Source organism: Acanthaster planci, linkage group LG08 (assembly GCF_054643075.1).
Source record: "Acanthaster planci isolate LZ-2023a linkage group LG08, COTS_SCS, whole genome shotgun sequence".
Classification (NCBI taxonomy): Eukaryota; Metazoa; Echinodermata; class Asteroidea; order Valvatida; family Acanthasteridae; genus Acanthaster; species Acanthaster planci.
Genome location: NC_141784.1, coordinates 18,897,512 through 18,925,046, shown reverse-complemented (window position 1 = coordinate 18,925,046; position 27,535 = coordinate 18,897,512). Strand labels below are relative to the sequence as shown.

The 27,535-nt window shown below is 40.7% G+C and overlaps 1 protein-coding gene across 1 annotated transcript; it reads right to left on the bottom strand.

The window, feature by feature from the left end:
- Positions 1–375: 375 nt before the first annotated feature.
- Positions 376–26,953, bottom strand: LOC110990187 (uncharacterized). The gene is made up of 23 exons (XM_087139993.1): positions 26,753–26,953; positions 24,490–24,647; positions 21,804–21,942; positions 21,065–21,213; positions 20,019–20,074; positions 19,182–19,369; positions 18,054–18,157; positions 13,925–13,985; positions 13,329–13,504; positions 12,415–12,553; positions 12,171–12,319; positions 11,503–11,648; positions 11,150–11,263; positions 9,718–10,301; positions 9,410–9,597; positions 9,084–9,311; positions 8,453–8,774; positions 7,322–7,467; positions 6,647–6,816; positions 5,716–5,893; positions 4,776–4,956; positions 3,856–3,956; positions 376–3,383 (listed from the first exon to the last, which is right to left on the bottom strand). Exons 1-23 carry the CDS (start codon positions 26,789–26,791, stop codon positions 3,137–3,139), a joined length of 3,963 nt encoding a protein of 1,320 aa, XP_086996119.1. The 5' UTR covers positions 26,792–26,953; the 3' UTR covers positions 376–3,136.
- Between the last annotated feature and the right edge of the window lie 582 nt (positions 26,954–27,535).

The following is a 27,535-nucleotide window of genomic DNA, read 5'->3' as shown; positions in this document are numbered from 1 at the left end:
AGCAAAATTCTTTGTCTTCTAGCAGCTCGAATCTTATGTAAGAGAGAAAAGTCACGCTTTCTGCCGTGTTGGTCCGCCATATTGGATGCATTTAAGCTCGACTAGATAGTTTAAATTAAGTTGACGTTTGAAACCACCCCCGTGCTTATGCAGCGCTATTGCCGCGCCAAGTTCAATTTAGTTCGACACGGCAGAAGCACGACGTCTGAAACGGGCCTCTACGCCAAATTGAGTTTTGCTATGCCTCCATAAATTATAGGGCAATGAGTTAGGGAAACCCAACAGCGAATGTCTCCCTTCAAACGTATGTCATGTGGAGGCTTTTTTTTTTGGGGGGGGTAACTTCTACATTTACACCCTACAGGTAGACAGAGCTATGAGTTGAATGTGCTGTTTTATTCGAACATTATTGCATATTCACTCAGATGTTGCTTTCATTTATTCTCTTTCAACTGTTTGAAACGAATTTCTGGGCTCAACAAATTGATTTATACAGTGACCTGCGAGCGGGCACTGTGAGTACCTCGCTTGTTTAAACATTATAGCCCACATCGAAGCAGTCAGTAGCCGTTAATTATTTCCTTGTACAACCAGTGTAAAGCCTTGTCAATTACATACTGCTCTCTCCAACGGCCCCAGCAGAGGGGGAAAGACATTGAAGAAATGTTCAACTTTAGAGGCGGGAGGAAAACCCTGGAAAAATATTCCTGGCAAACCCACAGCATCAGTTAAGGACTGAAACCCTAAAGAGCCCATTGTTTATTTTTGGGAAAATTAGTAGAGAAAGGCCACTATTTTTTTTGGGGGGGGGGGTCTATTTCACTCCCCTTCCTTTCAAAAGCGTGTAAAAAGCCCTTAAACGTAGCCTCACCACTTACGGCAATGAAAGGTTTCATAAAAAAGATCCAAGTTTTTTGCCCCCCCCCGAATCCAGCCTTTAGCACATTATTGTCAACTAGTGGCATTATTGGGGTGACTTTTGGGGGCGCTGGGGTGCAAACACTTTTTCAGTGGGCACTGAAGCCTGATAACCTGCGACTTAGAATACATATTTTGTGTTCAATTTAGGATTTCGCTCTCTTTTGCGTGGGTAGGTGTTGGGAATTATTAAAGGGAAATGGATTGGTGGCTTCCTCGGAAGTGATTACAGTGCCGAGGTGCGCACTACCACACACAGAACTGCCCCTTTTCAGTGGTGCACCTGGGATTTGTCGGGGGGGGGGCTCAGACCAGAATTCACCCATAAAATAGCTAACGATTTCAAGCACCCCCCGTTGTCTACACGGGACTGAAATTTCGGATACAGAGCTCATTGTGTTAGGATGTAGAGGTTTATATGTATTGTATCTTCTTTTGTCAGGAAAAAAACGGGGGGCAGGGTGGTCACTGCTCCCATTAGGCCTACTGACGGTTGTTTTTTCAGTTCTTCTTCGAAGGACAAATCAATGAAGCCGGGTATAAAGCCGAGAAACGTTTGTAAACTTGAGGTTAACCACGTGATTGCACACGATGTTTTCATAGAAGCCTTCTGCACATGGAAAAAATAACGTTAAAACAAGCCTTCAAGAAAGGAAAGTTTTAACGGATGATGGGAAAACATTTGATGGTCAATTAATTTGTGATGTACGATTGTCATGGGGGTTCATCATTGATTTTTCTATTCAGCTATTAACACCATGCTCCAGAGCTGGTTAACGTACTTCAATTAAATATTATAAAACACAACTGATGTAATGGTTGAGACTAACAGCACTCCTTTGCTCTGTTGACCTGAATAAAATCAAACAGTACAATACCTTGAACTCAGTTATATCTTCACTTGCAAACTGCAGACGTTTTCCTCATGCCTGCATCAATCGTCTCCGTGTAATGGTAACCCAAGTGGAGGAATCTAATATTGTGATTAAGTCGAAGTAAACGCCAGAATACTGCAAGTGATGCATTATTTTATCTGGCACTTTTATAAACTTTTGATGGTAAAGGAAAAAGGGCACGCTTTCGCACTGTATGCATTTATCTGCGAAGTTTTTATGTGTAAAAGCAAGAAATCAGCCCACAGTTAGCATTTAAGCCTTATCTTCAAGTTGCTGTCACTTTTAAGAAACATTTAGAAACTACACATTACATGTTCAGTTCCTAATGTTCATGTGCTTGAAAACTGTCCATCAAATAGTCTCAATATGTCTAGTATTTAGACATGTACTCACCCTCTGAGGGCAGGAATCGTTAGAAAAGTCTCAACAAACTGCTACACACAATTTTCGCAGTAAATCTGTGGATTATGCTGCAAAAATTAACACTGTTTATAAGTAGCAGCGTTACGAATCCCATAAGTGCTAATGAAACGAAGATTATTCTTGAATCTCACTCTTTGGTTTGAAAACTATTACTTGGCACTGAGTCTCTGTTTTCGTAACTTGCACATGCACTTAATCCAACATACATGTTGCTCCTCAAAGTTTTCTAGTTATCAGTCAACACTTCAAATTAAACTTTTGGGGCAAATTGTATCGTTTCTAAGTCCTTTCGACGATTTGTTTTGCTTTGACTTTATCGTAATATCTTATGATTCTTAAAATCAGGAGACTGTAATGTTAAAAAGGCTGTGTTTTAATTAGAATGCAGATTTCAGTTATGTATGCGCTTTAAAGCACGGAATTTGTGAAATAGCACAGGCACAGTTGCCACGTTAACATGTACCTATTTGGAAGTATTATAATTTGGTTTTAATTTGTTTAAAATATTTGTCTGGAAACTGCATGCATAATAAATGAACAGGTAATATGAGGGTGAATTGTTTTCGCGTTAAGACCGATTCCAACTTCAGGCGAAAGCGAAAACAAAGTGAAGTTGACATCTTGAATATTTGCACCAAAATTTCTCTCACGAGATAAATGTGTTAGACTTTTACGAATTCGCAACGCGATAGTTCCTGCTCGCTTTTGTGCCAAGTATGAATCGGCCTTCAAACGAAACTGAGCGTCAAAAATAATTAGACTTTTGAAATAAAACTAAATGTTTGTTTTCATGGATTAAAAGGTAATGAAAGAACATCGGATGCAACAATACATTCAGAGGTTTGTCGCCCTCTGTTGGCGGACTCGTGTCGGGATGGAAGCGGAAGGAGGGGATTGATCTATTTTTCAAGTGGCTTTATGCCATACGGAGTCTCGTAATAGATATGGTCAACAGCCGTCTCGGCATATTCGCCGGGGCCGTCCTTCACAGGCACTGAAACTGCGCAGGACGCAGCCGGGGCGGCGCCATCAGCGATCTGCCTCTTCGTGTTCACATCCATCTCTGCCAAGACATTGTAGAGTCCGTCATCCTCCAGATCTTCCTGCAACTCCAATGCCCCTGATGGTCGGCTCACCTGAAGGATGCTGAAAAAAAAAACCACGAGACAGAAACATTAAGAGTATGCAGTTGTGTTTTCTGCATTGTTCCACAGCGGACACAAAAAGGGTTTGGTCAGTTGAAACGCTAAATGGGGGAGGGGGGACAGGGGATATGGCCCAGGGAGATTTTCTTTACGTTTTGAAAATAACGAGGTAGAGGCAATTCTGGGCTGTATCCTTTCCTTCATTTTAAGGCATGTAAATAAGGCCTAAAATATTTCCAAACACATCAACAGTAAAAGGTTACATAAAAGACTTTTTTGCCTCCAAAACAATTTTCGTCCTCTCCCGGAAAACTGGTGCAAGATCCCATTACGGACTAGAAGAAAATAGGAAGTGTCGTGAAGAAAAGATTCGTTCATAACAATTAAAAAAGAGGAATCTGTGCAGCGTTCTCAAATCCGCGACACTGAATGGGTTTTTCTGAGGAATTTATGGAAAGTATAAATCTCTTTACCGTCTCGTATGCTTGATTCTGAGAGCAACAGCCGTCGCCACAGCGAGCACCACTACCAGGGTGATGATGAGAAAGACGTACCAGTGAGAGGCTGCCCAGTTCTAGTTGGAAAATGACCAATAGATGATTTATTCAGTTCAAAAGTGGTTTCGAAGAATAATTTTCGATTCACGGAGAAAAGAGCAATGACACAAGGAAACGAATGGTAAAACTCACTGAGGGAAAATTAGACACTGATTACTTCAGAATTAAAGGCTTCTCTGAAGATACTGTCGAACTCGATAGCAGGCCTATAGAGTAATTTGACATGCTGTTTTGTGAAAGAAATGGAGTCAATTTCTAAATAATCCCCTCAGTCAATCATATTGCATTGTAGCAATATTTGTAACACAAATTAGAGGTTTTGTTTTTAGAAACATTTCATTCAAGTGGTGTTACATACTGGAATAAGCTTAATACAGGATTAGAAAAACTACTGTTATTTCATTTACCAAGAAATTCAGAATATCATTATCAAATCTTATGGTTAGCAAGACTAGTCATTATAAAATATACTGTACCAGATCTTACAATAAAATTGAACGTTGAAAACGGCTCTTTACTTTCTTTATTCATTCAATACTCACATTTCAGTGCTTTTATGTACTTCATCTATGTAAAAAGTGTTGTACTTTACAAGTATATGTACGTGAGTACGTATCGTTATCGTCAAGTTACTGGGGATACCGATGTGAAGTTAAATGTTGATTGATTGGGTACAGAGTACGACGTGTTTTTGTGTATATTGAAAACATATAATTACACACTAGGACAACTTGTCCTCATTTGGAATTGTAGTGCGAATCACATCCAAAGCAGCACAAGGGAAAAAAAAAGAATTTAAGGACAACTGGAAGTCCTCTTGAATTCCATCATCTCACCTGGTTATCTGACAATGGGGGCTTCGGCTCGGCCTTTCCACGAAAGACATCGTAGCCAAGCTGTTCCTTCACCTCGGAGAGAGAAGCCTCGTTCACCGCCTTCTCCACCTCCGCCTTAGGGAGGGGCTGCACTGCTGTAGAGGTTGACCAAACCACGTAGGTGACGCGGGTAAGCGGTTCCCTGCGGTATCAACAGAAGAAGTTATTTGGTACTGAAAACTGGTATCAACAGGCTTTCCCGTCGTCAAACCGCTCTATAAAGAATGTATACTCTGCCCAGCTGCGGTGTTGAATGAACAGACGAAAGAGGGCATAACGGAAGATTTGAAATGTCGAAAGATGGATTTTAACAGAGCTGTTTAGAGGGAGTTGCGACATAAGTGTCTCACTTGTTCGAACCAAAATGATAGATTATGCGTCAGTGCACATGGACAATCAGCAAGCAATAGATGCTGCTGTATTGCACATAAAAGTGACAGCCTTTTTGGTTTCAAAGTCTGAAGTTAGTGCTACTCTCTCTATATGTTCTGGATTTCGGGTATGATTGGGAGTGAAATCCAAATCCGAAACACTCTTCAAAAGCGAGGGCTGTAAGTCTTTTGGTAGCTTGCTCTCATGCTTTTGAAACCAAACCAAAAACCTAGACTTAACCGTGCAGGACACAAGATCCAGATGTTGCATTAGTTTTGTCAACTAATTACTTGGAATTGGGTCTTACTTCAATCCTTCCTCATCGCTAAATATGTGAAGTTTGTTGTCTCGTTTGTTTTCTTTTTGGTAAAACAAGTGGGACTTGATCCAACAAAATGAGTTTTATACAAGAATTAGTGTCAATTATGCTTTCTGGGTGCGTAAAGCAAACTTTCCAGCTCACTGAAAAATGTTAAAACCTGTATAAGAACTGACACAAACATGTTCCTTCATTCAATGTCGGTGTTACCCGGTATTAGACTTGATGTAGTCTTCAGTTCTAACAACTTCGACTGTCAAGTTCTGGACTTTTCGCGCAGCCGTCGAAGACAGCAGCAACTTCAAGAAGCTGGCCATATGACTCTTGAAATTTGCAAGGTCTGTTAGCTTCCCCACTATGAAAATACTGCAACCGTACTCTTTCAACGCTGGAAAGAAAGCAATCAAATAACATCTTACAAACATGTTCGTCATGTCAAGTATCCACTTCCCTTAATGAAAGAGACTACTTTGGCCGAAACATGAGAGTAATATATCATCATATTATGTATTATATGTGCCAAGCCAATAAGCGACTTTCAATGTTAACGCCTTGAAGTAGACGTTTTCCTGTCAAAACGCTTTTTACTTAATTCAGATGCAAAGACGCATTCTCAACACAGTTGTCTCATATCAGTCAAAATCAGTCAAGTGACATATGATGTGTCTATGTACTGTACAGGGGAAGTGGAAGGAATTTTTGACTGTCTGTGACTGTTGCAGCAAAAGGAGGGTTAATATATTACCAGCACATCTGACACCATGGAATTTTTCGTTCTGTAATAGCCCGGTTTATCAACAGTGATGGGTGCTCAGATCAGCTGTCCAAGTCGTTTTTCATGCATGCGCAAAAGGAGGAATCCTCCTCCTTCGATGGAAGATCTTCGTACCGTTTCTAAAGTCAATTGGTAGCATGTTCCTAATCCCCCCCCACGCTGCATCCGCCACGGGTCAAAACATTCAATTGAGCCTTTAAGACTAAACAGAAAAAACTGCTAAATGTGTTCAGGTGAAACTTTAACCACTTCCTGAAAATATCTTTCAACCGACTGCCGTAAGTTACTTTCGAGAGTCAGTACTCTCAAGTGTAAGCGCTAGCTTCTGCACTTTCCTACTATAAGCCTACATGTCATATCGCATACCTATATCACATTTATCTCCGTAGAAGTCGTCGTTACAGATACACTGGTACCCATCAGGCTCGTCTGCAGACAGCGAACACTGGCTGTTCTTGTTACATGGTGATTGGGAACACGGATTCTCGATCAGTTGCTTGCAGTATTCTCCCTCGTGGAAGGGATCACACTCGCATCTAATCGAACAATAAATACGAAACATGAACGGGATTTGTTTACAAGCTAGAGTTATTTCACATACAGAAAAACTTGGCTCAAGTACCGTGCCTTTAGAGTTCGTTACTGTTCGAATGTTTGAGCTGTTTATTAATTTATTCTTCTTGGTCGCTTGTTTGTTCCCTTCATTGTTGTATTGGGCTCAACTTGCGGGATGTTGTTTCGCATACATTTAGTTGTAATTGCAAATACAAAACTTTGTAAAGAAGTTAACTTTCCTATTAAATCTAGCGCAGAAACACCGCATGTTGACCATGCTCCTTATGGAACTAGAACCGTAGAGTGAAGAGAGGCAAAGAAAAAGATAGAGCAAAACAACTAGCAACATGAACATGTTTTTCAGATGTGCTGCTTGTCGAACTTATTCCCATTATGTATCATTCGACCGTTTTATTGCTTCAGCAATTGGCTCGTTCTCATACATAATGCACTGAGATCCGGATGGGTATTATATACTATACTGACCTAAAACTGTTAAATAACGGGACACATGTTCCCTTGGAGCAGGGAGAGCTCTTACAGTAGTCCGTCTCGACGCTGCAGTCCTCCCCTTCGAAGCCATTAGTGCAAAGGCAAACGCCGTCCTCACAGCGACCGTTTGTACACTCCAGCTGTTATTACGCAGAAAACAGGAAAAAGAGAGGGACGCAGGGCGTTCTTCTGTTTAGAACGAGAGACCTCATCCACTTATTCATACCCTCCTGTGACAGGCCTTGGTGCCATTTGAAATCCGATCAACAGATTTATTCGCTCTCAGCAGAAGCACCCCCTCATCGGTTGAAAAGAGCACTTGTGGTTGGGCGTGTTCATTTTGTTGGTACTGATGCAACTGCAACGTTTGTACTTCATAGTCGTTAATGAGCCAGCGAAGCGCAGTAAACTTGCGCCCTCTCTTGGTCCAGCTCAAGGTCCATTATCCACCTCTACCAAAATGACCCCTTTAAGACGTCTCCCAGGACTGCTGCAGTTGTTACAAAAACGTTTGACTGAGTCGTTTACAGCCCTGGGAGTGTATGCCCAGATATCTCTGGTAGGAACTAGGTATGAACGATGGTGGCAATAGACTTGTCCCCGGTTGTCAGAAATACTGCTTCCTTGGAAAACATGGAAACCCCAGTACAACACATACACACGTAAGTGTGTATTTGCCTGCAACTGGGGACCCCCTATTGTTCCTCTTTTGTTTGTACTTTAACTTTTTTTACAAGACCACCCATATGTTTTGTACACAGTTGTCAATCGGGGAACCTCTGTCAATGGGGGACCTTATTGTCCTCTATTGTTCAGGGTCCCCTATTGAATGCAGAAACAAACTCACACACACCCATCCTTACACAGCTATACTTGTGGGGCATTTCCTTTGTTCTCGTGTACAAAACTCCCACACAACATGCAAAAAATTTCAAATCACTCCAATTTAAACCAAATTCACTTTCCTGGGTTGAAATTTCAACCGTATGTCCCTTATATAAAACACTTCAATTTGTGACGGATTTTTACCAAACAAAAATTTCCCCTTTTTGAGTTATTTCCAAATATCAGTTTCGTGAAATTCTTGAAGAAGAAACTACTACTATTACTACTTCTACTTCTTACCGCGCAGATGCACTCAAAGCCGTTAACAAAGTCGACACACTTGCCATGCACACAGGGCGCGCTGGCGCATTCATCCGTATCATTCTCGCACCGAATTCCCTCGTAGCCAGGGGCACAGTCGCAGGAGAAGGCGTCCACATGATCTCGACACGTGCCGTACAGGCAAGGAGAGCTTCCGCACTCGTCCTTCTCCGTCTCGCACAGGAGCCCGTCGTACCCAGGCGGACACTTGCAACTGTATCCGGGCCCTCTGTCGTTGTCGTGACAAGTGGCGTTGTTTTGGCAAAAGTGATTCTCGCACATATCTACTCCATCCACGCACCTGCAAAAGAAACGAAGAACCATTTGGCGGTAAACAATGGAATTCATTTCGTTTGATGCAACAAATACAAAACACTGAAGTTGTAAAATTCTTTTCTTTTTGAGTTAATAACAATAATGGCTGGATCCCAAAACCTGAAAGGAAAATCACTCAACCTTTATTCCACAAACCGGAAAGATATCCGGATATTATAAAATCTTTTCTATATTCTTCAGATTTTTCTATCAACATACTTCGAAAAATTGGATCAAGATAAACACAGATAAAGAGGAAAACTTGAAAAATAATGCTTTTTAGAAAGAAACTCACCTAAAACCATCGAGAATATCGATACATGTTTCGTTATCATAGCAGGGGAAGCTCTGACATTCGTTTGTTTCAACGTCACACAAGGTGCCTTCGAAGCCAGCAGCACACTGACAGTCAAAACCAGCGAGCCCATCGATACATGTTGAGCCGTTTTTACACGGAGAACTCTGACACTCGTCAATTTCTTTCTCGCAATCCACACCTTCGTATCCATCTCCGCATGTACACCTTGTGGTAAGAAACACGCATAAATAATCCTACGTAGAAAAATGTTCTCTAAACCTTAGTGGCAAAATTGCAATCGTTGTTTTGTAGCAAAAACCAACCTGTAGTGTCCGATAAGGTCGTGGCACGTTCCGTTGTGCAGGCATGGATCATTGGCACATTCGTCTGTTTCAACGTCACACAAAACACCTTCGTACCCCGTTTCACAAAGACAGTGAAACCCATCCAGTCGGTCTACGCACGTGCCGTTATTCGTGCAGGTTTGGTTGATGCAGTAATCGATGTCAACCTGTAATAGAAGCAATGTTGACATTTTGAGCAGCGTCAAATGCTTAAAAATATCACCATTAACATGTTTGTGCAGCTTTTTAGCTGTTTCAGTCAGGCCAACTTCGTTTAAAAAATTTACCTGACACACATCTCCATAAAAGCCAACTGAACAACTGCATTCAAAATACCCCACGTGGTCAATGCACGTGGCGTTGTTCTGACAAGGGTTTGGTGAGCACTCATCTATTTCGTCCAAGCAAAGTGTTCCCTCAAATCCGACGGGACAGTAACATTGGAAAGCGTTAACAAGGTCTTCACAAGTTGCGCTATTGGAACACGGAGTAGACTGGCACTCGTCGATATTTGTCTCGCAGAGCTCTCCTTCATAGCCGAGTGGACACGTGCAGTTGAACCAACCTAAGCCCTGAGTGCAGTTGCCGCCATTTTGGCAAGGCTCGTCTGCACACTCGTCAATGTCCACGTCGCACAAAGACCCTTCAAATCCAGGCGCACAAACACAGGAGAAGTTGCTGTGGTGGACGAGACAGGTTGAGCCGTTCAGGCAAGGCCGATCAGCGCAATAGTCTATATCACACAAATCGCTAAGGTATGAGAAGTTGCGGTCACAGGAACAGTTGAAGAAACCAGGGAAGTCGTAGCACGTGCCATTGTTGTGGCAGGGGTTGGTCTCACACTGATCCACATCAATTTCACAACGATTACCTTCATGAAGAGAAAATTTAAAGAGCTTCATTTGGATACAACTGAAATATTCCATTGACTGAGGCCTTCCCATTAACACTGTGAACGGTCTGGATGTAATTTACCAAAACGGAAAGACGATATGGGTGGATGTTATATTGGAGATAGAATCTGATTTTAGCAGGCAACGTGTAACATCATATCTGAGCCACAAATCACAGCCAGGATAATGATTTTGGTAAATGGCCAGAGACTGGATGTAATTTTGGCAAGGCACTAACACAGAATGTGATATTGGACATTGACGACATATAATACTGTAATTTCTGGCTCGGATGTGATTTTGTTGTAGGCCCTAGTGGACGTCATATTACATAATTTCTATCAAAATCACATTCAGGACAGTCGCCTTTCCATTTTTTTAGAGAAATCAAATGATGGCCGTTCATTGTAAATATTTGTTTAAAAGACAGGCACAATCCATTCGTTTGACCGACTCTGAAGATCGAACATGCCACTTCCCAGCTCACGCCCTTGTATGAGTTTGACGTAACAGCCATTCTACTGAACAAGCTACTGACGGACCACCCAATTTGATTCCAAACTCCACTCTCTTTGCACCAAACATGAAATGCAATTTTTACCGGGTATTCCAGCCAATCCGATACGCATGTACACACCATCACCCTTGCAATTCAACGATGCGTGGGCTCTAGACACGCGCGTCCCTACGTTGGTTGGGTGCGTAAGTACTGATTGACGTTTTGGTGGCGAAATCTTAATTGTATTTGGTCAGAGCATCGTTAGAACAGGGCCTATTAAGTCAGCTCATTTTCCTCGTGCCCAAGGTCTGGCATCTCTCAACTCACCTGTCCAGCCGTCCGTGCAGAAACACGAAAACTGATTCATCCCGTTGTGGCAGGTAGCTCCATGTAGGCAGGGACCAGTCTGACATTCGTCTATGTCCTCATTGCAGTCAATTCCTGAAATTACCCAGAACGACGAGTCACACGAAGAAGTAAGGATACAATAGTACTGAACTTACCTACTGATAATCAAGAATCGAGGCTGTTTAATTAATCTTCATGTTTTAATACACTATCAAGAAATCAGCCCCAAAAGGTCCAATATTAGAGTGGACATTTCAATCACACAAAAGAAACGGTAATCGGGTAATCTCTCACCGTGGTGACTACAATCAAAAACTGATACGAACAAGTACCTTCCCAACCATCGTTGCATATTTTTGCCCCTGTCGTCTGATCGCAGGTATAATGTCCATTATGGTTATCCGTAGGGACACAATATACGCTGCAGTCTGAAGTGTAGTAGTTAGGGTTGCAGTACACCCTCACTCGGAAAGTGAAACTACCGGAAAACAGTGAAAGAAGTTTGAAGAAGACCGTAGATTATACACAGCGTACTAATAAAACATTGCGGCGTTGTGGCCATATGGCTGTCAGAGTTTGCGTCCCTCTGTAACAGGGTCGGGGTTGAATTCATTATTTTGTGGTCTTGGGCAAGCCACTATATCCCCGTTTGCCCGTCCGCACCCTGGAGCAAGGAGGGTTAATGAAATTCGATATGCAAGGGATAGCCCGCAATTATTAAACTGACATGAATTGAAAAGGGGGTTGATAGAAGTATTCTCCTTTGGATACACCGTGGAAATCAGAGATAAACACCAATCTGATGAACCACTTTGGTTGGGACAATTGAAGTGCTAACAGCACAATTTCCTTTCCTTAGGTCCCACTTGCTCTAGATTATGAGTTTTTTTTTCTATTTATCCAAAATAATGATGACTAGAGGAAACTCGGGTAGAAAGGAGCATGGTCTTTTAAGGTAATCGTTGAAAACCTTACACTGAGGTTTGGCATGTATACGTACTCCGAGTGTGTTCCCATCGTGTAGGTCTGCCACTGGGCACCAGACTGTGAAGCGGAGGAGCTCTGAACGATATTTGTGAAAGCTTCTTCGATTAGATCGTCAGCGTTACTGTCCTCATCCCAAACACGAAGTTTAACTCGCATCTTTCCCTAAAGTGGGAAAGAGAAAAGAAAAATGAAGCTGTGAAATTAAACACCAAGTGATTTTTGCAAAGTAGAATTATCTGTTTTGAACAGTATCTCACCTGCCAACTGAGAACGGGCACCGATTTAGGATTTTGAATGCCGCTCGGAATGGTCGAAGGAAAGTCAAATTCATCGTTGTCATCAAACACAACACCTGTCACAATGTATGCTAGCCCGCAATCGTTGAAATCGTTCGTCCTGGAAGAGAGGGCAAAGGCATTAATATGAAGGTTTCTGAACCTTTTAGGAGCTTTCTATCACGTTATTGACGTTGTTGACGAGGAAAGTTATTAGAAATTCGTGGAGTTCACAAATGCGATTTACTTCTGAATGCCGTTCTGTGTCCGTTAATTTCAGGATTATCAGGATAACTCCCTGCGGGATCGGTCAGGTGAGATTGTAGGCTGTCTGACCTTCCTGTCATATATACAGAGCTTGGTTAGGGGAACCAGACTAATTTCCCTAATGACACATACGGATTGATCTCAAAGAAAACTTTGAAACTCCAGGACATGTCCAGCAATGATAACAAGGTCTTCTGCTGGACTCACAGTAAAAAATGAACACACAGTATACACCTACATCTAAAACTACTAGCTCTAACAATAATCGTACATTCAAGTTCCTGTGGCGCATCCTGGGGTGGGGCTTGAACATTAACGACAAATCCTGGGTGCGCCGCTGTCTCTAGCAACAGCTCACCGTTGAAAGTCAACACAACGTGGCCCATCAATCAGTGGAAAATTGGAACACATGTCTGTCCGAATTCTGGGGTGTTGTGGGGCGTGGTTTGTTTTATTTCCTCTTTCACATGCCCACCACAAAATATTCTGAACCCCCATCCCAACTTGATATGTCACTTATGAGGCAGGAATGCTGTTGCAAAAGTGAAGTGTTATATGTATACACTGGTGCCCTAGAAGGAGAGGTAATTTTAAAATGAGGATACAAAACTAATTCAAGAATGACTCACCCAGGAACGTCGTCGTCGAGACACACGATGAAATAGTTGTCACAAGATCCACAGCTCCATCCAGGATCACAGCAGCCGCCGACCAACTCCGAGTGATCAGGGTTACTCCAACGCTGGAACTTGAACTCCACGGTGGCGCTCGGTAACACAGGCGAGCACCACTGAAATTTAACCATCTATACTTCACAATTGTGCTTAAATAAAATGACCATAATTACAAAACTCACAGGATATTTTCTTTTAACAAGATGAAATTTCCGTGCTGTGACAAAACAAGGGATTTGTTTGCATGAGGAGAAATCCATCCCAATTAGGTTTAAATACAAACTAGTATAGGCTATGAAGCCGCTTAAATGAAGATAAAAGTAGTACATTTTGGAATACTTTCTGTCACTTTTTTTCACAGTCCAAGTTTGGCAAATAGATATTGAATCCGTTTTGATGTCCTGATTTTGTCTGACCTTGCTGAAAACTCTTCAACCTGTTGCATTCTATGGCCTGCAACCCCTGGCCTCGCTAGTTTCTCTAGAACAATGCATTCATAAACCAAAGGAATATTTATATTATAGAGTTACTACAACAAACTTAAGGCTTACCTGTACGATGATTACCAGCAAAACAAAGACAAAAGCGGCCATTTTCCAATCCAATTTGGCTCTGAGAGAATCGAATCCAGTCTGCCCAATTCATCAATGATGAAAGTCCAACTCAACTTTGTTGTAAGAGTGCTGGGTCTGAATGTCCAACTTACAGAATTTGTGTTTACAAAAGCAATATTTTTATTGCATGCATTGAATTGTAATACACGAACCTCTCCCACTTAATCTTTCAGTTTAAAATTTTATGACGTTTCACAAGACTTCTGTCAACATAGACAATGTATCGTAAAAGCTGCTGACAACAATGGTATTTATATTTCTGAAGCACCAAGTGACACCAAGCGGCTAGCTTGGTGGTTATGGAGCTCACGAGAGGCCATCACACCAGTGGGGGTTGCATTTAAATATCAGTATTCATACTTACGTTTTTCTCACTACTTTCTGGAAAAAGCTTCAATGAAAGTATCAAGTAGACCTAATGGAAATATCTTGTTTTATTGTCGCTTGAAAATTTTTACTGTTATTTGATTTTGACACGTCTTCCTTGAGACTCAGTCCCATGCCTGAATGTACGTTTGAATATTGTTATATCGATGCGGAAACCTGGCTACGAATCGTTCTCATTTCTCAAAGTGTAGTTTCCAATAACTAAGCGGAAAAGGCGAGTTGAATTTTTAAAATGATACTACACTTACATTTTCAGTGGTACAACTTCGTATTCAGAGGTAAGTTAAACATACGTCACCAATCAGCAAATTTTTCTATCTATGTGACATCTATTGAGCCGCGTAAAATCATATCATTGATATTTAGTACCATATCAAGTATGACTCTGATATCGTCAAGCCATTGAAGATCTAACACAAGTAAGGTCTAAATTTAGATCTGTGCCTTGAAACTTGTGCAGTTGAGATTCCACTTTGAATAAAAGATAACTTAGATTTCATTATTTTTCATTTCTCATGCATTAAACTGAAGAACCATGGAAATTTAAATCAACCAGGAAGTAAAGCTATTTACATGTGAAGTAACCTTGGTAAAGATAAGGAATAATTCCATGGAAATTCAAACCTATTAATTTTTTGTCGATGTTAGAAGCAAGGCCAAACCATGGCGTCAAACTTAGCACTATCATTTTATTTTCCCCGTAAAAGCTGCGCCACGTCTTATTAATAAATCACAGAAACATAAGATTTCAGAACTCGGCTGCTAGCTCTCTTTTGAAACTCGGGCAGAACAGGGTCCTACAAATGGATCAATTTTGCAATGGAGTGTAGGCATTAAGGGCCGAACGTCTTCAGATGAAAATTTCTCAAAAAGTAAGTCATCGTCGAACCAAGCAAAAGAAGTAATGTAAGTCGAGAATGAAAGGTCAGAAAATGAAGTATAATTGGATGTTTCTTAATTAAACACCTCACTCTTTGCAGTGAGAATATTGTCAGGTACGACAGCCGTTTAAGTTGCAGACCAGTGGATGAGCTGCAAACAGTGATAATTTCATCAAACCGATCAGGCACAGGTAAGGAGAAAAGGACTACCTAAGTTCCATTCAGCAGACTGCAGTCGCAAAAAGAGCTATACCACATCGATACTAGGACAGCTAACGTTCTCTGTAACTAAACAGGGTCAGTTTGCTATAACACATTGAAAAGTTGACTTGCAAAAAGTTGGTTCCTATTTCATTTTTTCATTTTAAGCACAAAGAGAGGATGCACGCTAGGGTAAAATGTAAACGTGTTCTCTATACAGTGTACATTTATACCAAAGCAGTAGTATCCATTTCATATAAAAATTGTATAAAATATTAGATAAAACTATCTATACATCGTCCTTTAATACCAGTTGCCAATGTCCACTCGTTAAGATAACAAGTCCCACAGAGCACAACAAAGAAAATAAAAAATATAGACCAACACATAATTACGAGCAACCCTTAACCCAAACGGCACGCCCAAATGAACACCCCTCCATGTTTATCACATTTTCACTAATATAAAGACTACAAATCTCAAAAAAAAAAAGAAATTCGGGTAAAAATGGACGCAGGATCGTGTAATTAATTAGAATTAAAAAAAGTTCCAAATTAATCCTGTTGGAACTATTGATGTGCTTTGACAGGTTTACAACCTTTTCAGTGTTGTAAATAATTAAATGATAAACCAAGATGTTTACTAAAGCTTGGCGAAGTTTTATTTCCCACACTTATACGCACTCTCTGAAGTAGTGGTTCAAGTGCTGTGTATTTCCCCGCATTTTCTTTTAGGTCATTTACATGAAGACATCAACGCAATGAAATATTAATAATTTGCCAGTACTCTTTATAAGTAGCCTATCTATTATTTTTGATGTTTGTCATTACGGCAAGAATGACTAACATTCGAACAAGCATTTGTTCCACTAGTTTCGTTAGGCACTAAAACAGCTAATGAGTGTATTGAGGCCTATCTATCCTAATCGAAGATCAAGCTGGCAATCTCAGTGACTGAACGCTTCGCTACATCAAAATTTTTTAACCGTCTCGAAAATTTCGAATGGTTTGATGTGGTGTTCACCAGGACAAGGATTTCGTGTATAAACGCACAGATACAAAAATAAAACCACTGATTTGAGCAGCACTAAAATAAAAGGTTTATAAATGAGGCAAACATTTGGACTTTGTCAGTTTGGACACAAGAGTTACTATTCGATTAAAAAGAAAGTGGAACAAAATTTGTCCGACATACATGTATACATGTCATCAACAGTATTTAGAGCGCTTGAAACGGCAGTTAGGCGAAATTCATTCGACCAACCTATTGATATTTTATTTACATCCTCGACATCAAGTGATAATGCGAATACCAAACTCTCCGCTTATTTCAATTGACAAGTGAAAGATGCTACTAAATCCTTTCCCAAACTTGGCGAATTTTGAACAAGGCCCTGGACGTATACTATTATTAATAACAAGCACGACTGCGGTTTTGCTGTTCATAAAGTCATCTCATACACGGGCTCGTCCCCGCCCTCCGGAGGGCACACCTCGTACACTGCGTCGACTGAAACGGGAACACCGTCACTTTTAACCCGATAAGCAACGGCATGAACTTCCGAGTCAACCTCGCAGAACACTGAACTATCGTGTTCGTCAGTTACCGCCTGGTTGCCAACCTTGTATGCAGAGCGGAGGCAGGTCGCATCGTCAGCATCGACTTGTATTTGCGTTTTGTCAGATTCACCACGACCTACAACGGAACTGAAAAAAATCAGCACGTCTAGGTTTACGTGTGCTTTGGCCAAGTCGAAATACCACAGAATTACATGAAAAAATCCTACAAAAAAGAAAAAACGGCGACAAGTGTAGCATTCTGAATGTTTCAACGCAACATATGCTATTCATAATGGACGACCACAACCACATTAGTTGTACATACTTTGAAGCAATTAGCAGACCCAGTATTACGTCCAGAGCACCATTCGCGAATGGGAATACGAAATCTGTAGCACATTCATTGATAACGGAAGACCACCTGTTAGCCAGAGACGAAATCAAGGAGTTTCTCGCTCCCCCCTTGCCTCGGCTTGTCAGCATCGATGCTTTTGAACTCAGTCAAACGCATGAAATTCAAATTACTTTGTTGGTATTTTGAACTTCTTCTTTGACAAATAACATTCCTTTTTCTGAATGGATAAGAAGAAGATGATATAGTTGAGTTTGCGTTTCAATGCCACGAAAAGTCAGGCGAATCAAACGCCATTCGGTGCAGCCACAACCGGGATTCAGTGTATTGTATCAGAGTCCATTACAAGTCCCTTTAAGTCTCTGTAAGTCCATCACAAGTCAATCACAAGTCATTCAGTCTTCAGCCAATTCATAAGGTATTCAAACGAACTGTGACAATGTTTTGCTTTCAATGTTCACTCTGTTACTTGTGACTGGACTTGTGAAGGGACTTCTGAAAGGACTTGGGATGCACTCGAATACAACACTGCTTTGATTTCTACTTCAATTGTATAGACGTTAAAGCATGCTTTGCTGGAAAACAATGTCTGATCTCTTGCGCCGAAGCTTGGAAACCACCAATTCAAAACAGTTGAGCTCCAATTTAGGACTTATCTAAATAAATCGAAGATTTATTGAACCTACCTCTTTTTATTCCTTTTAAATCTGATAATGAGACCACCGGTCACTACTACAACTGTCACCAGAAATAACACTGGGAAGATATACCAGTGGTTGGATACCCAGCTCTATAGATACAAGTAACAAAGGTGAATGTAGGCAGATTCAATCAAATCGTGGTTTTCATTTCTTAAAGTTAATTTCTAAAATATCCTGAGTGGGTAGATTTTGGTGTTTGCCATACTGTGGTATATCAATACCATCGGGATGGATTTCTAACCCAGAATACCTGATTTACAGTCACTTCACCTATTTAACTTTTCCCATGGAGCACTTCACCCTAACCACCTCGTCCATTGGCCACTTGGGCACACCGCCCGCGTGCCACTTTTGCTCATGGCGTTTGGCAAAATTCAAAAGAGAGGATGACACATAAAAACAATTACCCAAATCCTCCAAAACCCACCCTGACTCCTAGGAAAGAAAAAAAATAGCTATACCAGGATATAGTGGATTTTCAAACTGTTGAGGTTTTATTTGATGTAAACCGATGCAAAACGAAAAGCGGGCGCTTCGCCCATAGCGAGAACAGAATCAAATGGCTGGAAGCCTGAGGCACTTCAGCGACAACATTTGTATATTCCAAATTCTGACAACCTGACATAAAATAATCAGAAACTTCAAAAATATCTCAGGGAGCTAGTTCACAGAACTAGCACCCAGTTTCCCCCTTTTTATGAGGCCTTAGTGCACGCTGCTGCGAAACTTCGTATCACTGTGACAGAATCATGCTTTCCAAACTTCTTTTGCACGAAATAAACCTGTTCAAGAATGCGGAGATTTGCTGTTGATCACAGGCCTACCTGCCTCTGAAATCAGGGCATGTAATATTTACCAAGCGAAATATTGTGTGAGTCGGTGCGTGGGTGAAGTGGCAAATAGGCGAAGTGACCGACTCCGCTAGACTGTAAAGGTGACAAATAATGGAAAATTAATTATTTGTGACTTTTAATTCAATGATGATTTTTGTCAATGCCTTTAGATTCGTTGTAGTTTATTTACTGTTTACAACGCTTTCATGTAATGAAGTGCATAAAGAAATAGGGATAATCACCTATTTAAGTTCAAAAAGAGAAAAAAAGTAAAGCTTACAAAATTCTCTGTGAGGCTTATCTGAGTAGTAACAACAAATGCTGCCTGCGTGCTCCGTGTCCCCAGCACTGTGCTCTTTAGTGCTAACGCTGTGGGTGCCCACGTGTTCATTGTCCTCAGCACTGTGCTGTTTGGAGCTAGTGCTGTGGTTGACGTAAGAACCTCAATGACTTGATTACACAAAACGCCTGGTGGAAGAAAACAAAGATATTTTGCAAGATGTGTTGCGCTCAATGAGCGTATAACTGAAAGCAGCTCTGGGAACCAGTGATTCGGTTTTCGAGTTTGGCGATTAAAGCCTTAAAGTAGCCTTAAAGACATTATTGCTAAACTCTCGAGCTTTGAATTTATGCAATTTTAGCATAAAGTTCTCAATTTCAACAAAATTGTACTAAATTTTCGGGTTTGATTTTTCCAGCACAAACAGAAACGCTTACAGCTGGACAATTACGAAAGCAATGATAGTTACATTTTTACCGGTTAATGCGAATGGCGCATTCACGTTTGGATCCCGAGAGAGAGCGAATTGGAGTTTTTCATAATCCTCAGAAAGAAAACGTCCCAAAGGCAGCCAATTACTTAAATGAATAATTAATAAATGAATAAATAATGAATGAATGAATATATAAATAAATAAATTCGTTAGACACAGACATAAGTCCTGGAACAACAGATAAGAAACGCATTTCCTCCAAATATTTATGCTTTTAAAACAAAATATCGAAACACGTTGTAGAAACCAGATACCTTCCCAGCCATCGAGACATATCTTAGCCCCTGTGATCGTGTCGCAGGTATAATGGCCGTTCTGGTCATCCGTAGGGACGCAATACTCACTGCAGTCTGAAGTATAGTAGTTAGCGTTGCAGTACACCCTCACTTGGAAAAAGAAACTGTAAAGTAGAATGAGAGATTGAAACTAACTTTAGGTATTGAAAGCCCCAGTACTTTGTTTCGAGCCGTGAGAAAACACCCAAATTGAATTCACGTGGTCAGGTGTGTGACAAAGAATAGGTGCCTATCCTTGTTAGGGTCGTGGTATGTTCGCACTTTACGAAGCAGCATTCGGGTCAAAAGATTGGAACATGCTTTTGCAAAACGGAATACCTTTTTTCAAAATCGAACGCGTTTTTAAAAAATTGAATGTATTTTTATATATTTAAAGTTGGAACACCTTTCCCAACGTATAGCTGTCATTCTGCGCACGCATTTTACCCGAAATCGCATTTCAATTGAGAAAGCACGGAAAGCATTCGAATTCAGAAACATCCAAATTTCTAAAGCATCTACGTTTATAAAGCGTTCAATCTTTCTGACGGTGTTAAGCCCGAAGTCCCGAACCTTTCTGGACGATTCGGCTGCTTTCGGCATGATGCGAAGGAAAACTCCTACAGTGGTTCTTGCTACCCTTTACAGTCATTGCCTTTGGGCCTGCAGACTCGTCACCATGTTGAGTGCAGTACGTACGTACCTTGAGCTGTCTTGTCTGTGCATTTCGTAGGCGCTTAGGTAGGATTCCCGCAGTAGCATGGCAGCTTCCAAAAATGTTCGCGAAACTCGCAACAACCGGGAGGTAAAACACGGAAGCACTGAAAGCTGATTTTCAAAAATTATTTCCGAGTCAATGGGTTTTGCAAAACCCATACTAAAAATTAACATCTCTCCAACGCAAAGTTCATTTTGAATGGCTTCGCGGTACCTCTGCTACATCTGACTTGGACGGCCAACCGACCCCGGCAATATCGGTGGTCGAGTGGTTAAGACGTCTGCAGCAGTAAGCAGGTGGTCGTGGGTTCGAGTCCCACCCGTCAAGCAGTGAGTATACATTGTTAATTAATATACGCCGACGTGAGGACAACACATAAAAGCTATTTCACACTTACTGTGAGTGTGTTCCCATTGTGTATGTCACCCATTGGGCACTAGACTGTGCAGCGGAGGAGTTTTGGGCGATATCCTCGAAGGTTTCTTCGATTTTACTGTCGCTGTTGCTGTCTTTATCCCAGACTTGGAGCTTGACTCGCATTCCTCCCTGAATGAATTTTTCAAAACACCTAGACTCATATAGCTAAAGAGGGAGGGTAACTCATAACCAGTGCAGTACTGGATGGGGATGTACGTGTAGGTTAATTCAATATTTGGAGTCGGCAAAACCGCTCTTTTCAGGAAACTAGTGTGTATGCATGCTTGGGTGAGTTGACTTACAGGTTTACTGTTTGAAGAGAAATCAGCAATTAACATGGGCAGTATTTTAACGACTTAGACCAGTTTCTGTCATCCACTTCTCCAGTACTTCCTCGAATGGTCTAGGTAGCAGTCACTGTAAGTAACAGCCACAGTATTCCGTTGCAAGTCCGAAATTAACTTTATAGTGAAACATAGTATTAAACAAATTCCCTCTCCATTACTTATTTTATTGCAAATAAATACTAAAATCAACACCCTTCAGCGGTTTTTAGATCAGAAGCCAGTTCTGGAAGCACCAGGTTTAAATTGCTGGCTCAAACATTAAATATTTCGATTCATTTACACTCTCACAAAAAAGAATGACAGTATTCAAAAAGCCACTCGAGTTCGTCAGTGTCACTGTGGGGGAAATTTTTGAAGTCAAGTTGTTCCTACCTCCCAGCTAGCGACCCTTATTGTCTGGGGATTCGCAATATTGTTGGGTATCGTTGATGGAAAATCAAACTCATCGTTGTCATCAAATACTACATCAGTCCTTGTTGATTTGATTCCACAGTCATTGAAATCACCAGATCTGCATTTGCATTGACATAAACTGATTCAAGCATAGATTATCCTTCATTAATACATGGCGACGTTGTTGTATCGTTTAACGTTGACCTATGCTATGATTTTAGCTGTAAAATGCATTTCCTACTAAACATTGCTGTACAGGTACGTAAAACAACATTGATTCTCAATAGTTTCTGTCCAAAATTAACAGTTTTCAACAATGTTTTTGGTTTCACTTACACTGGCTAAAATAATTTTAAGGCAATTCTACCTCTGCAAAATTTTTGGTGGTTGTATACTTGTTCTATACATTCCTAAAATCAATCCCCAAACGAACAATTATTGCTATAATCATTGAAGGCAACGTATACCAAGCTACGGAAGCGTATAAGGGCCACTGGCAAAAATTTTTGTTCGAGTTACTATCTCGCCGCGGCGAGTTACTACCTTGCCACGGCGAGTAACTCTCTGGCCGTGTTATTTTGTGATGTGAATTTCCACATTCAGATAAGGGGAAAACTGTTTTAAATCCTTCCTACATTTTCCTAATGCCAAACACAAGCAAGCGGACTTGACAGTTATTATTAAAGTTTGAACTTTCATTGGTCAAAATTTATTAATTTATTGTACTTAAAGTGGGAGATTCAAAACAGTGCTTTAAAACACAACGCATGAAATACCTCACAGCTTTGGACACTTAAACCAAATATAATATAAGCGCACACTTGTCATGCGCACCAAGCCAGAAGTGTGGACCCGTGTTCAGATGTTAAATAATATAGACTCCATCCAATAAGTTCTCGACAGAAATATGTTACGTTTTTGCCCTTCCCAGCACCCTGCATGCACAGTGTGGGTGGTTTGTGACAAATGAACGCATAGATGTGAGGTCAAGGAGGCCGGGGATTTCAACCCAGTTGATGGAAAAGTGTATGGTAGTTTTCCCTTCAATTTCACTTCATTTTTATTTTTGCCTAAAGAAATCTCCTAATTCATAGCAGATTTCAATCTTAGAATGATATCAGCATGGAGGTTTGGTCCGAAATGGCAACACGCTTTGGCTCAAAATATATGCGTGGGCGTCGCCAGACTTTTTTTGGGGGGGACCGTCTAGTTAAAACAATAACATTTACCTGCTGGAAGAGCTTCGATTTTCTTTTTTTTTCTCAAGCAAATAAATAAGTTCTATTTCATTTTTTTAATTTTCATTTCTTTGTTGTTGTTTTTTCCCGTTCTTTTCAGGGCCCCCCTCAGGGTGCTCATGTAAATAGGATTATTTAAGATAAAAATGAAAAGGCACCGTAATCCTTTCAACAGGTAGCCTACCTGGGAATCAAAGTAGTCTATACTTGCGGATATGGAAATTCATACCCCAAAAGCGATTTCTTTTGTTTTCTTCTGTGTTTGCATGGATGAAATGTTTGCTTCGATGAAATGTAACATCCCCTTTCGTTTCAATTGCAATTTGAAAACACTGCACCGAATAGGACTTTGAAACTTTTGAAATATTCGTTGCGGCGCGGCGGGATATCAATTTGAGGTCGCGGCAAGATCTTATAACTCGCCGCGGCGAGATACACATTCAACGATTTAATTAGCTGCAGCGAGATAGTAACTCGCCGCGGCGAGACAATGGGTCGTATGAATAAAAACTAGCAAATGCTATGAAGTTCAAGCAAACAGCAAAAGCATTTACTGAGAAGTAAAAGCATTAAGAATAAGCAATTGCTTGAATTTGTATGCATAAAATGTTTCTTTTACTGTTTAGCAAATATTAGCAAATGCTTTATGCTTGTGGCTGACTTCACAGCCGAACGGTTTTGCACAATTGGGCTTCCACTGTCTGCACATACAGACACACACAGTGCAGCACGGTGCTGTATTTTGAGACCTCAGCATGGCAGATAAGCACGATGCCAGTAATTTGGATCGCAAAAACCTTGATGAAGAAAATTGCTCTGCCACTCTCAAATCGGTACAATTGCTTGCATCTGGTTTCTTGAGATTCCCTCCTAAAGGTATACAGCTTTTCCTTTCGAATGACATGCACGAACGCTGCCAGATTGGACATTAGTAAATGCTCCTCGTTTTCAAGCTTGCCCTGACCCAGTCTTGAAAAATGTCCAGTAAATACTCCAATTCTGTAGAACGTATTTTTATTCAGACAAAATATAGCAACTGCTTATTGTCAAGCACAAGCTTAAAGAGTAAAAAGGAAATATCTTTAGTGTTTAGCAATTACACTAAAGTAAAAGCATTTGCTTCATTATTATTCATACAAACACGAGTAAATGCTTCAAAAATGGTAGTAAAATCAAATGCTACTTTTTATTCATACGACCCAGTATCTCGAAAATATTTTTGCAAGTGGCCCTCATACGCTTTCGACGTCATTAGTTTTCATTTCATTAGTCATTCCTTTTTACTAGTTATTGACCCGTCATCTAATCTAAGATCACTCTGTTTTCTGCATAATCGTGTCTCGCAAAAGTAAGAACATGTTTATTTATTTACCCTCAAGATATTGGCCTGCATATGTAAGACTCAACAAATCAGAAAATATACTCACCCGGGAAGATCGTCAAGACAGACGATGAAATAGTTGTCGCAAGATCCACAGTTCCATCCGGGATCACAGCAGTCGCCGGCCAACCCCGAGTGATCTGGGTTACTCCAACGCTGGAACTTGAACTCCACGGTGGCGCTGGATCTCACGAGGACAAATGCCTGAATGGAAAATACATCAAGGTATAAATTTCAACACTACAGAAACTATGGTGATAAATTTATGAATCTACTTCAAACTGAAGCAACCGGTCTCAGTGGAGTCATATACTCCGAAAGATACGGATTACTCCATCTCTGGAATTTGAACTCCAACGTTGCACTAGGTATCTATCGCGAAATGGTACCTAAGCAAAACGCAATAACGTATAGCATAACGTATCTCTGGAGAGGCATCTGCGTTACATGCCACGAATAAAAAACAATTTTTTTGCGGCGAAATGTCTTTATTGAGGCTCTACGGGTGGTTGTAATTATGCTTTTGCTCTCAGTAATTGATCCTTAACTCCTAGATCGCGCCTGGCTGTTATCGTTGACAGTTTAACACGAAAACGGATTACCTTGAAAAGAGAAACTTTGGGACTTATCTTTCAAATTTTGACTCAAATGACGGTATGCAAAATAAGGTGCTTTTACCGTAAATTCCTTCGGTGAAGTAATGATATCTATAATGGAGACTTGTCTTAATTCAGAATTTTATAAAAAGGATTAATTTCTGTGCTTAAAGTCCGTGCTCGGGAACTGTATGATAAAAATCCCTGGGTCAAGCCAAATCCGTCAGCAGCGGACGGCCACTTTCGTAATTTCTTAATTAAAAACTAATGACTCAAATAACATCATTTTTATAAACAACTTTGGAGACTTGTACACTGCGCCCTAGGCATTATGGCACTGTCTTTCCTGTTGTGGCGTTAAACTGTAATGAGCTAAATTATTTTTTTTGTTCTCACGTACGCTGTTTTTACTCTGTTCCTATATAGGCGTATCGTGATGTGAAAGTGTGTATCGTCAAAATCCTAAGGTTCGTCTAGTATAAAATATATAGCCCTGAGAGACATTAGTGGGTATCAACCTGGGTTTCGTTAGGGATAGAATTGTAGAATTCTCAGCCTTGACAATTTAGCGAACAGGCGATAAGACCATTGCCATAGTTTTGCAAATGTGCAAATATCTCCAAAAATGTCAGTGTTTGTCCTTGTAAGCTGCTCTATGTAATTCACCAAGGGTCTTCAAATAGCATGATTCACTTTATGTGCTACTTGACGGTTATGTCACAACCAGAAAATTTTTTTTGGAAATCCTTTTCAAAGAAATAAATCAAAGTTCTGTTGTAACGACATCAGAGAATGGAGCCCACATGCCAAAAAAGAAAATGCAAAGGGAGAATGTTAGGGTGTCATGTTTTGGAGTTGTAATATTGAGAGAAAACAAACGCTGGTCCGTCGCTAAGGGTGGGGGCGGAATCCCCCTCGAAGAGCAGCTTTCCCCCATTAGCAAAAACCATAAGCATTGAATCTGTATCTACTGCTCTTGTGACGTGCTCCCCTTAGTGGTATTATGAGCCCCCCCCCGCATGTCCGAAGCTGTCAACGAAGCTGCGAAAAAGACTGGCAAGGTTACTCCTATTAGCTGCATGCAAATATCATTTTTCAGTTGATAGTATTTTTGTTAAACTTAGAAGTCCCCCGGTCATTGGACTATGGGCAATTTTGTTGCTTTATTCAAAAGAAAATATCAACACCACAAAAATGATGACCCAAACCGAATTTTTTTAAAGTTGTCACACAAGACAGACAGATTACAAATCATTTTCAAATAATAAATTATTACCGATTACCAAACCAGCTACACCAGCTGGAAAAACATAGTGATTGCAGTCGAATGGTTGTTCTTTGCACATCGCTCCCTTTGCAAGCTATTTTATATACAACAATGCAATGCATAACGTTAAGAGAAATGATTAAGGTGGTTGTGCTGGTTAAAGGACGACAACAGTTGTGATGGTGAAGATGGGGGTGGTGTTGATGGGGATGACGGTGGATACGAGGGTGGATGTGGTGATGCCATTGATACTAGGATGGCTGTAATGAAAATAGATGGTGATGTAAGGGGTGGTGGCGGGGACGGTTTTGATCATGGTGGAATTGATGGGGAGTCTGGGGTTGCAGTATAATGCTCGTGATTTGGGTGAAAACAACAAACGTGATGATGAGAACTTCAACAGAGGTGGTGTTGATGATAATAAGAATAATTTAAGGAGGGCTTACCTGAAAAATTAGAAAAACAGCAAAGAATAGGCAATCCATATTATCAAGACCCAGTACTGTATAACGGTGAAGTGGAGAACATCCAGATCACCATTGCCAAAACTGGTATCAGCTTAAAAGCACAAGAGCCATTTGCTTTGTGTTGGCAGCCTCTCTTCAAAACAATACACGTTGACTGTCACATGATTTATGATCCCAGTTCAAATATGCTCAATAATATCGCTTCGTGCTTACTTCTCCATCGGACCTTGAGCTGAAATCTTCGTTTTACAGCACAAAACCATTTCAAGGCCAAACAAGGAAGTGTTTACTTGAGATACATTTGTCATAGCAACAATACTGTAAACCTCTGAGAACTCTTATAAAAACACAGGTCAAATACGGAGCTCCCGAAACGACATGCCTTTAGTGTATGTCTTGATAAGAGAACTGAGTAGCCTTGATATTCCCCCACGGGTGAATCTTTGCCCAAAGAATCTTGTTTCCATCCGTAAAATATGCATTTGTTTTGACTGAAGTGTGGACACGGGTTAACCTTTTTCGCAGTTTTCCCCTAAGAATTTTCTCATATTCTCTTTTGCTTTTCAAGCTCACGGAAACCCCTTTAACAACTTAGAACAGCCTACCCTCACGAACCTGTTAGAAATAACTCATGTCTCGTAAATTACTTAGGAAGTCCATTTTTTTGGTTCGTTTCCAGAGTTTTCATCAGTGGTTGCATTGTCTCCCGCCAGACAGAATTAGAAACAAAATGGTCTTTGCGTATAAATAGAAAATCGAGTC

Coding starts and splice junctions, on each gene's coding strand:
- LOC110990187 (XM_087139993.1), bottom strand. CDS start 26,791: ATGGATTGCCTATTCTTTGCTGTTTTTCTAATTTTTCAG. Junction 5,894..6,646: donor CGGAGATAAATGTGATATAG/GTATGCGATATG, acceptor CTTTCTTTCCAG/CGTTGAAAGAGTACGGTTGC. Junction 4,957..5,715: donor TACATCAAGTCTAATACCGG/GTAACACCGACA, acceptor TTGATACCGCAG/GGAACCGCTTACCCGCGTCA.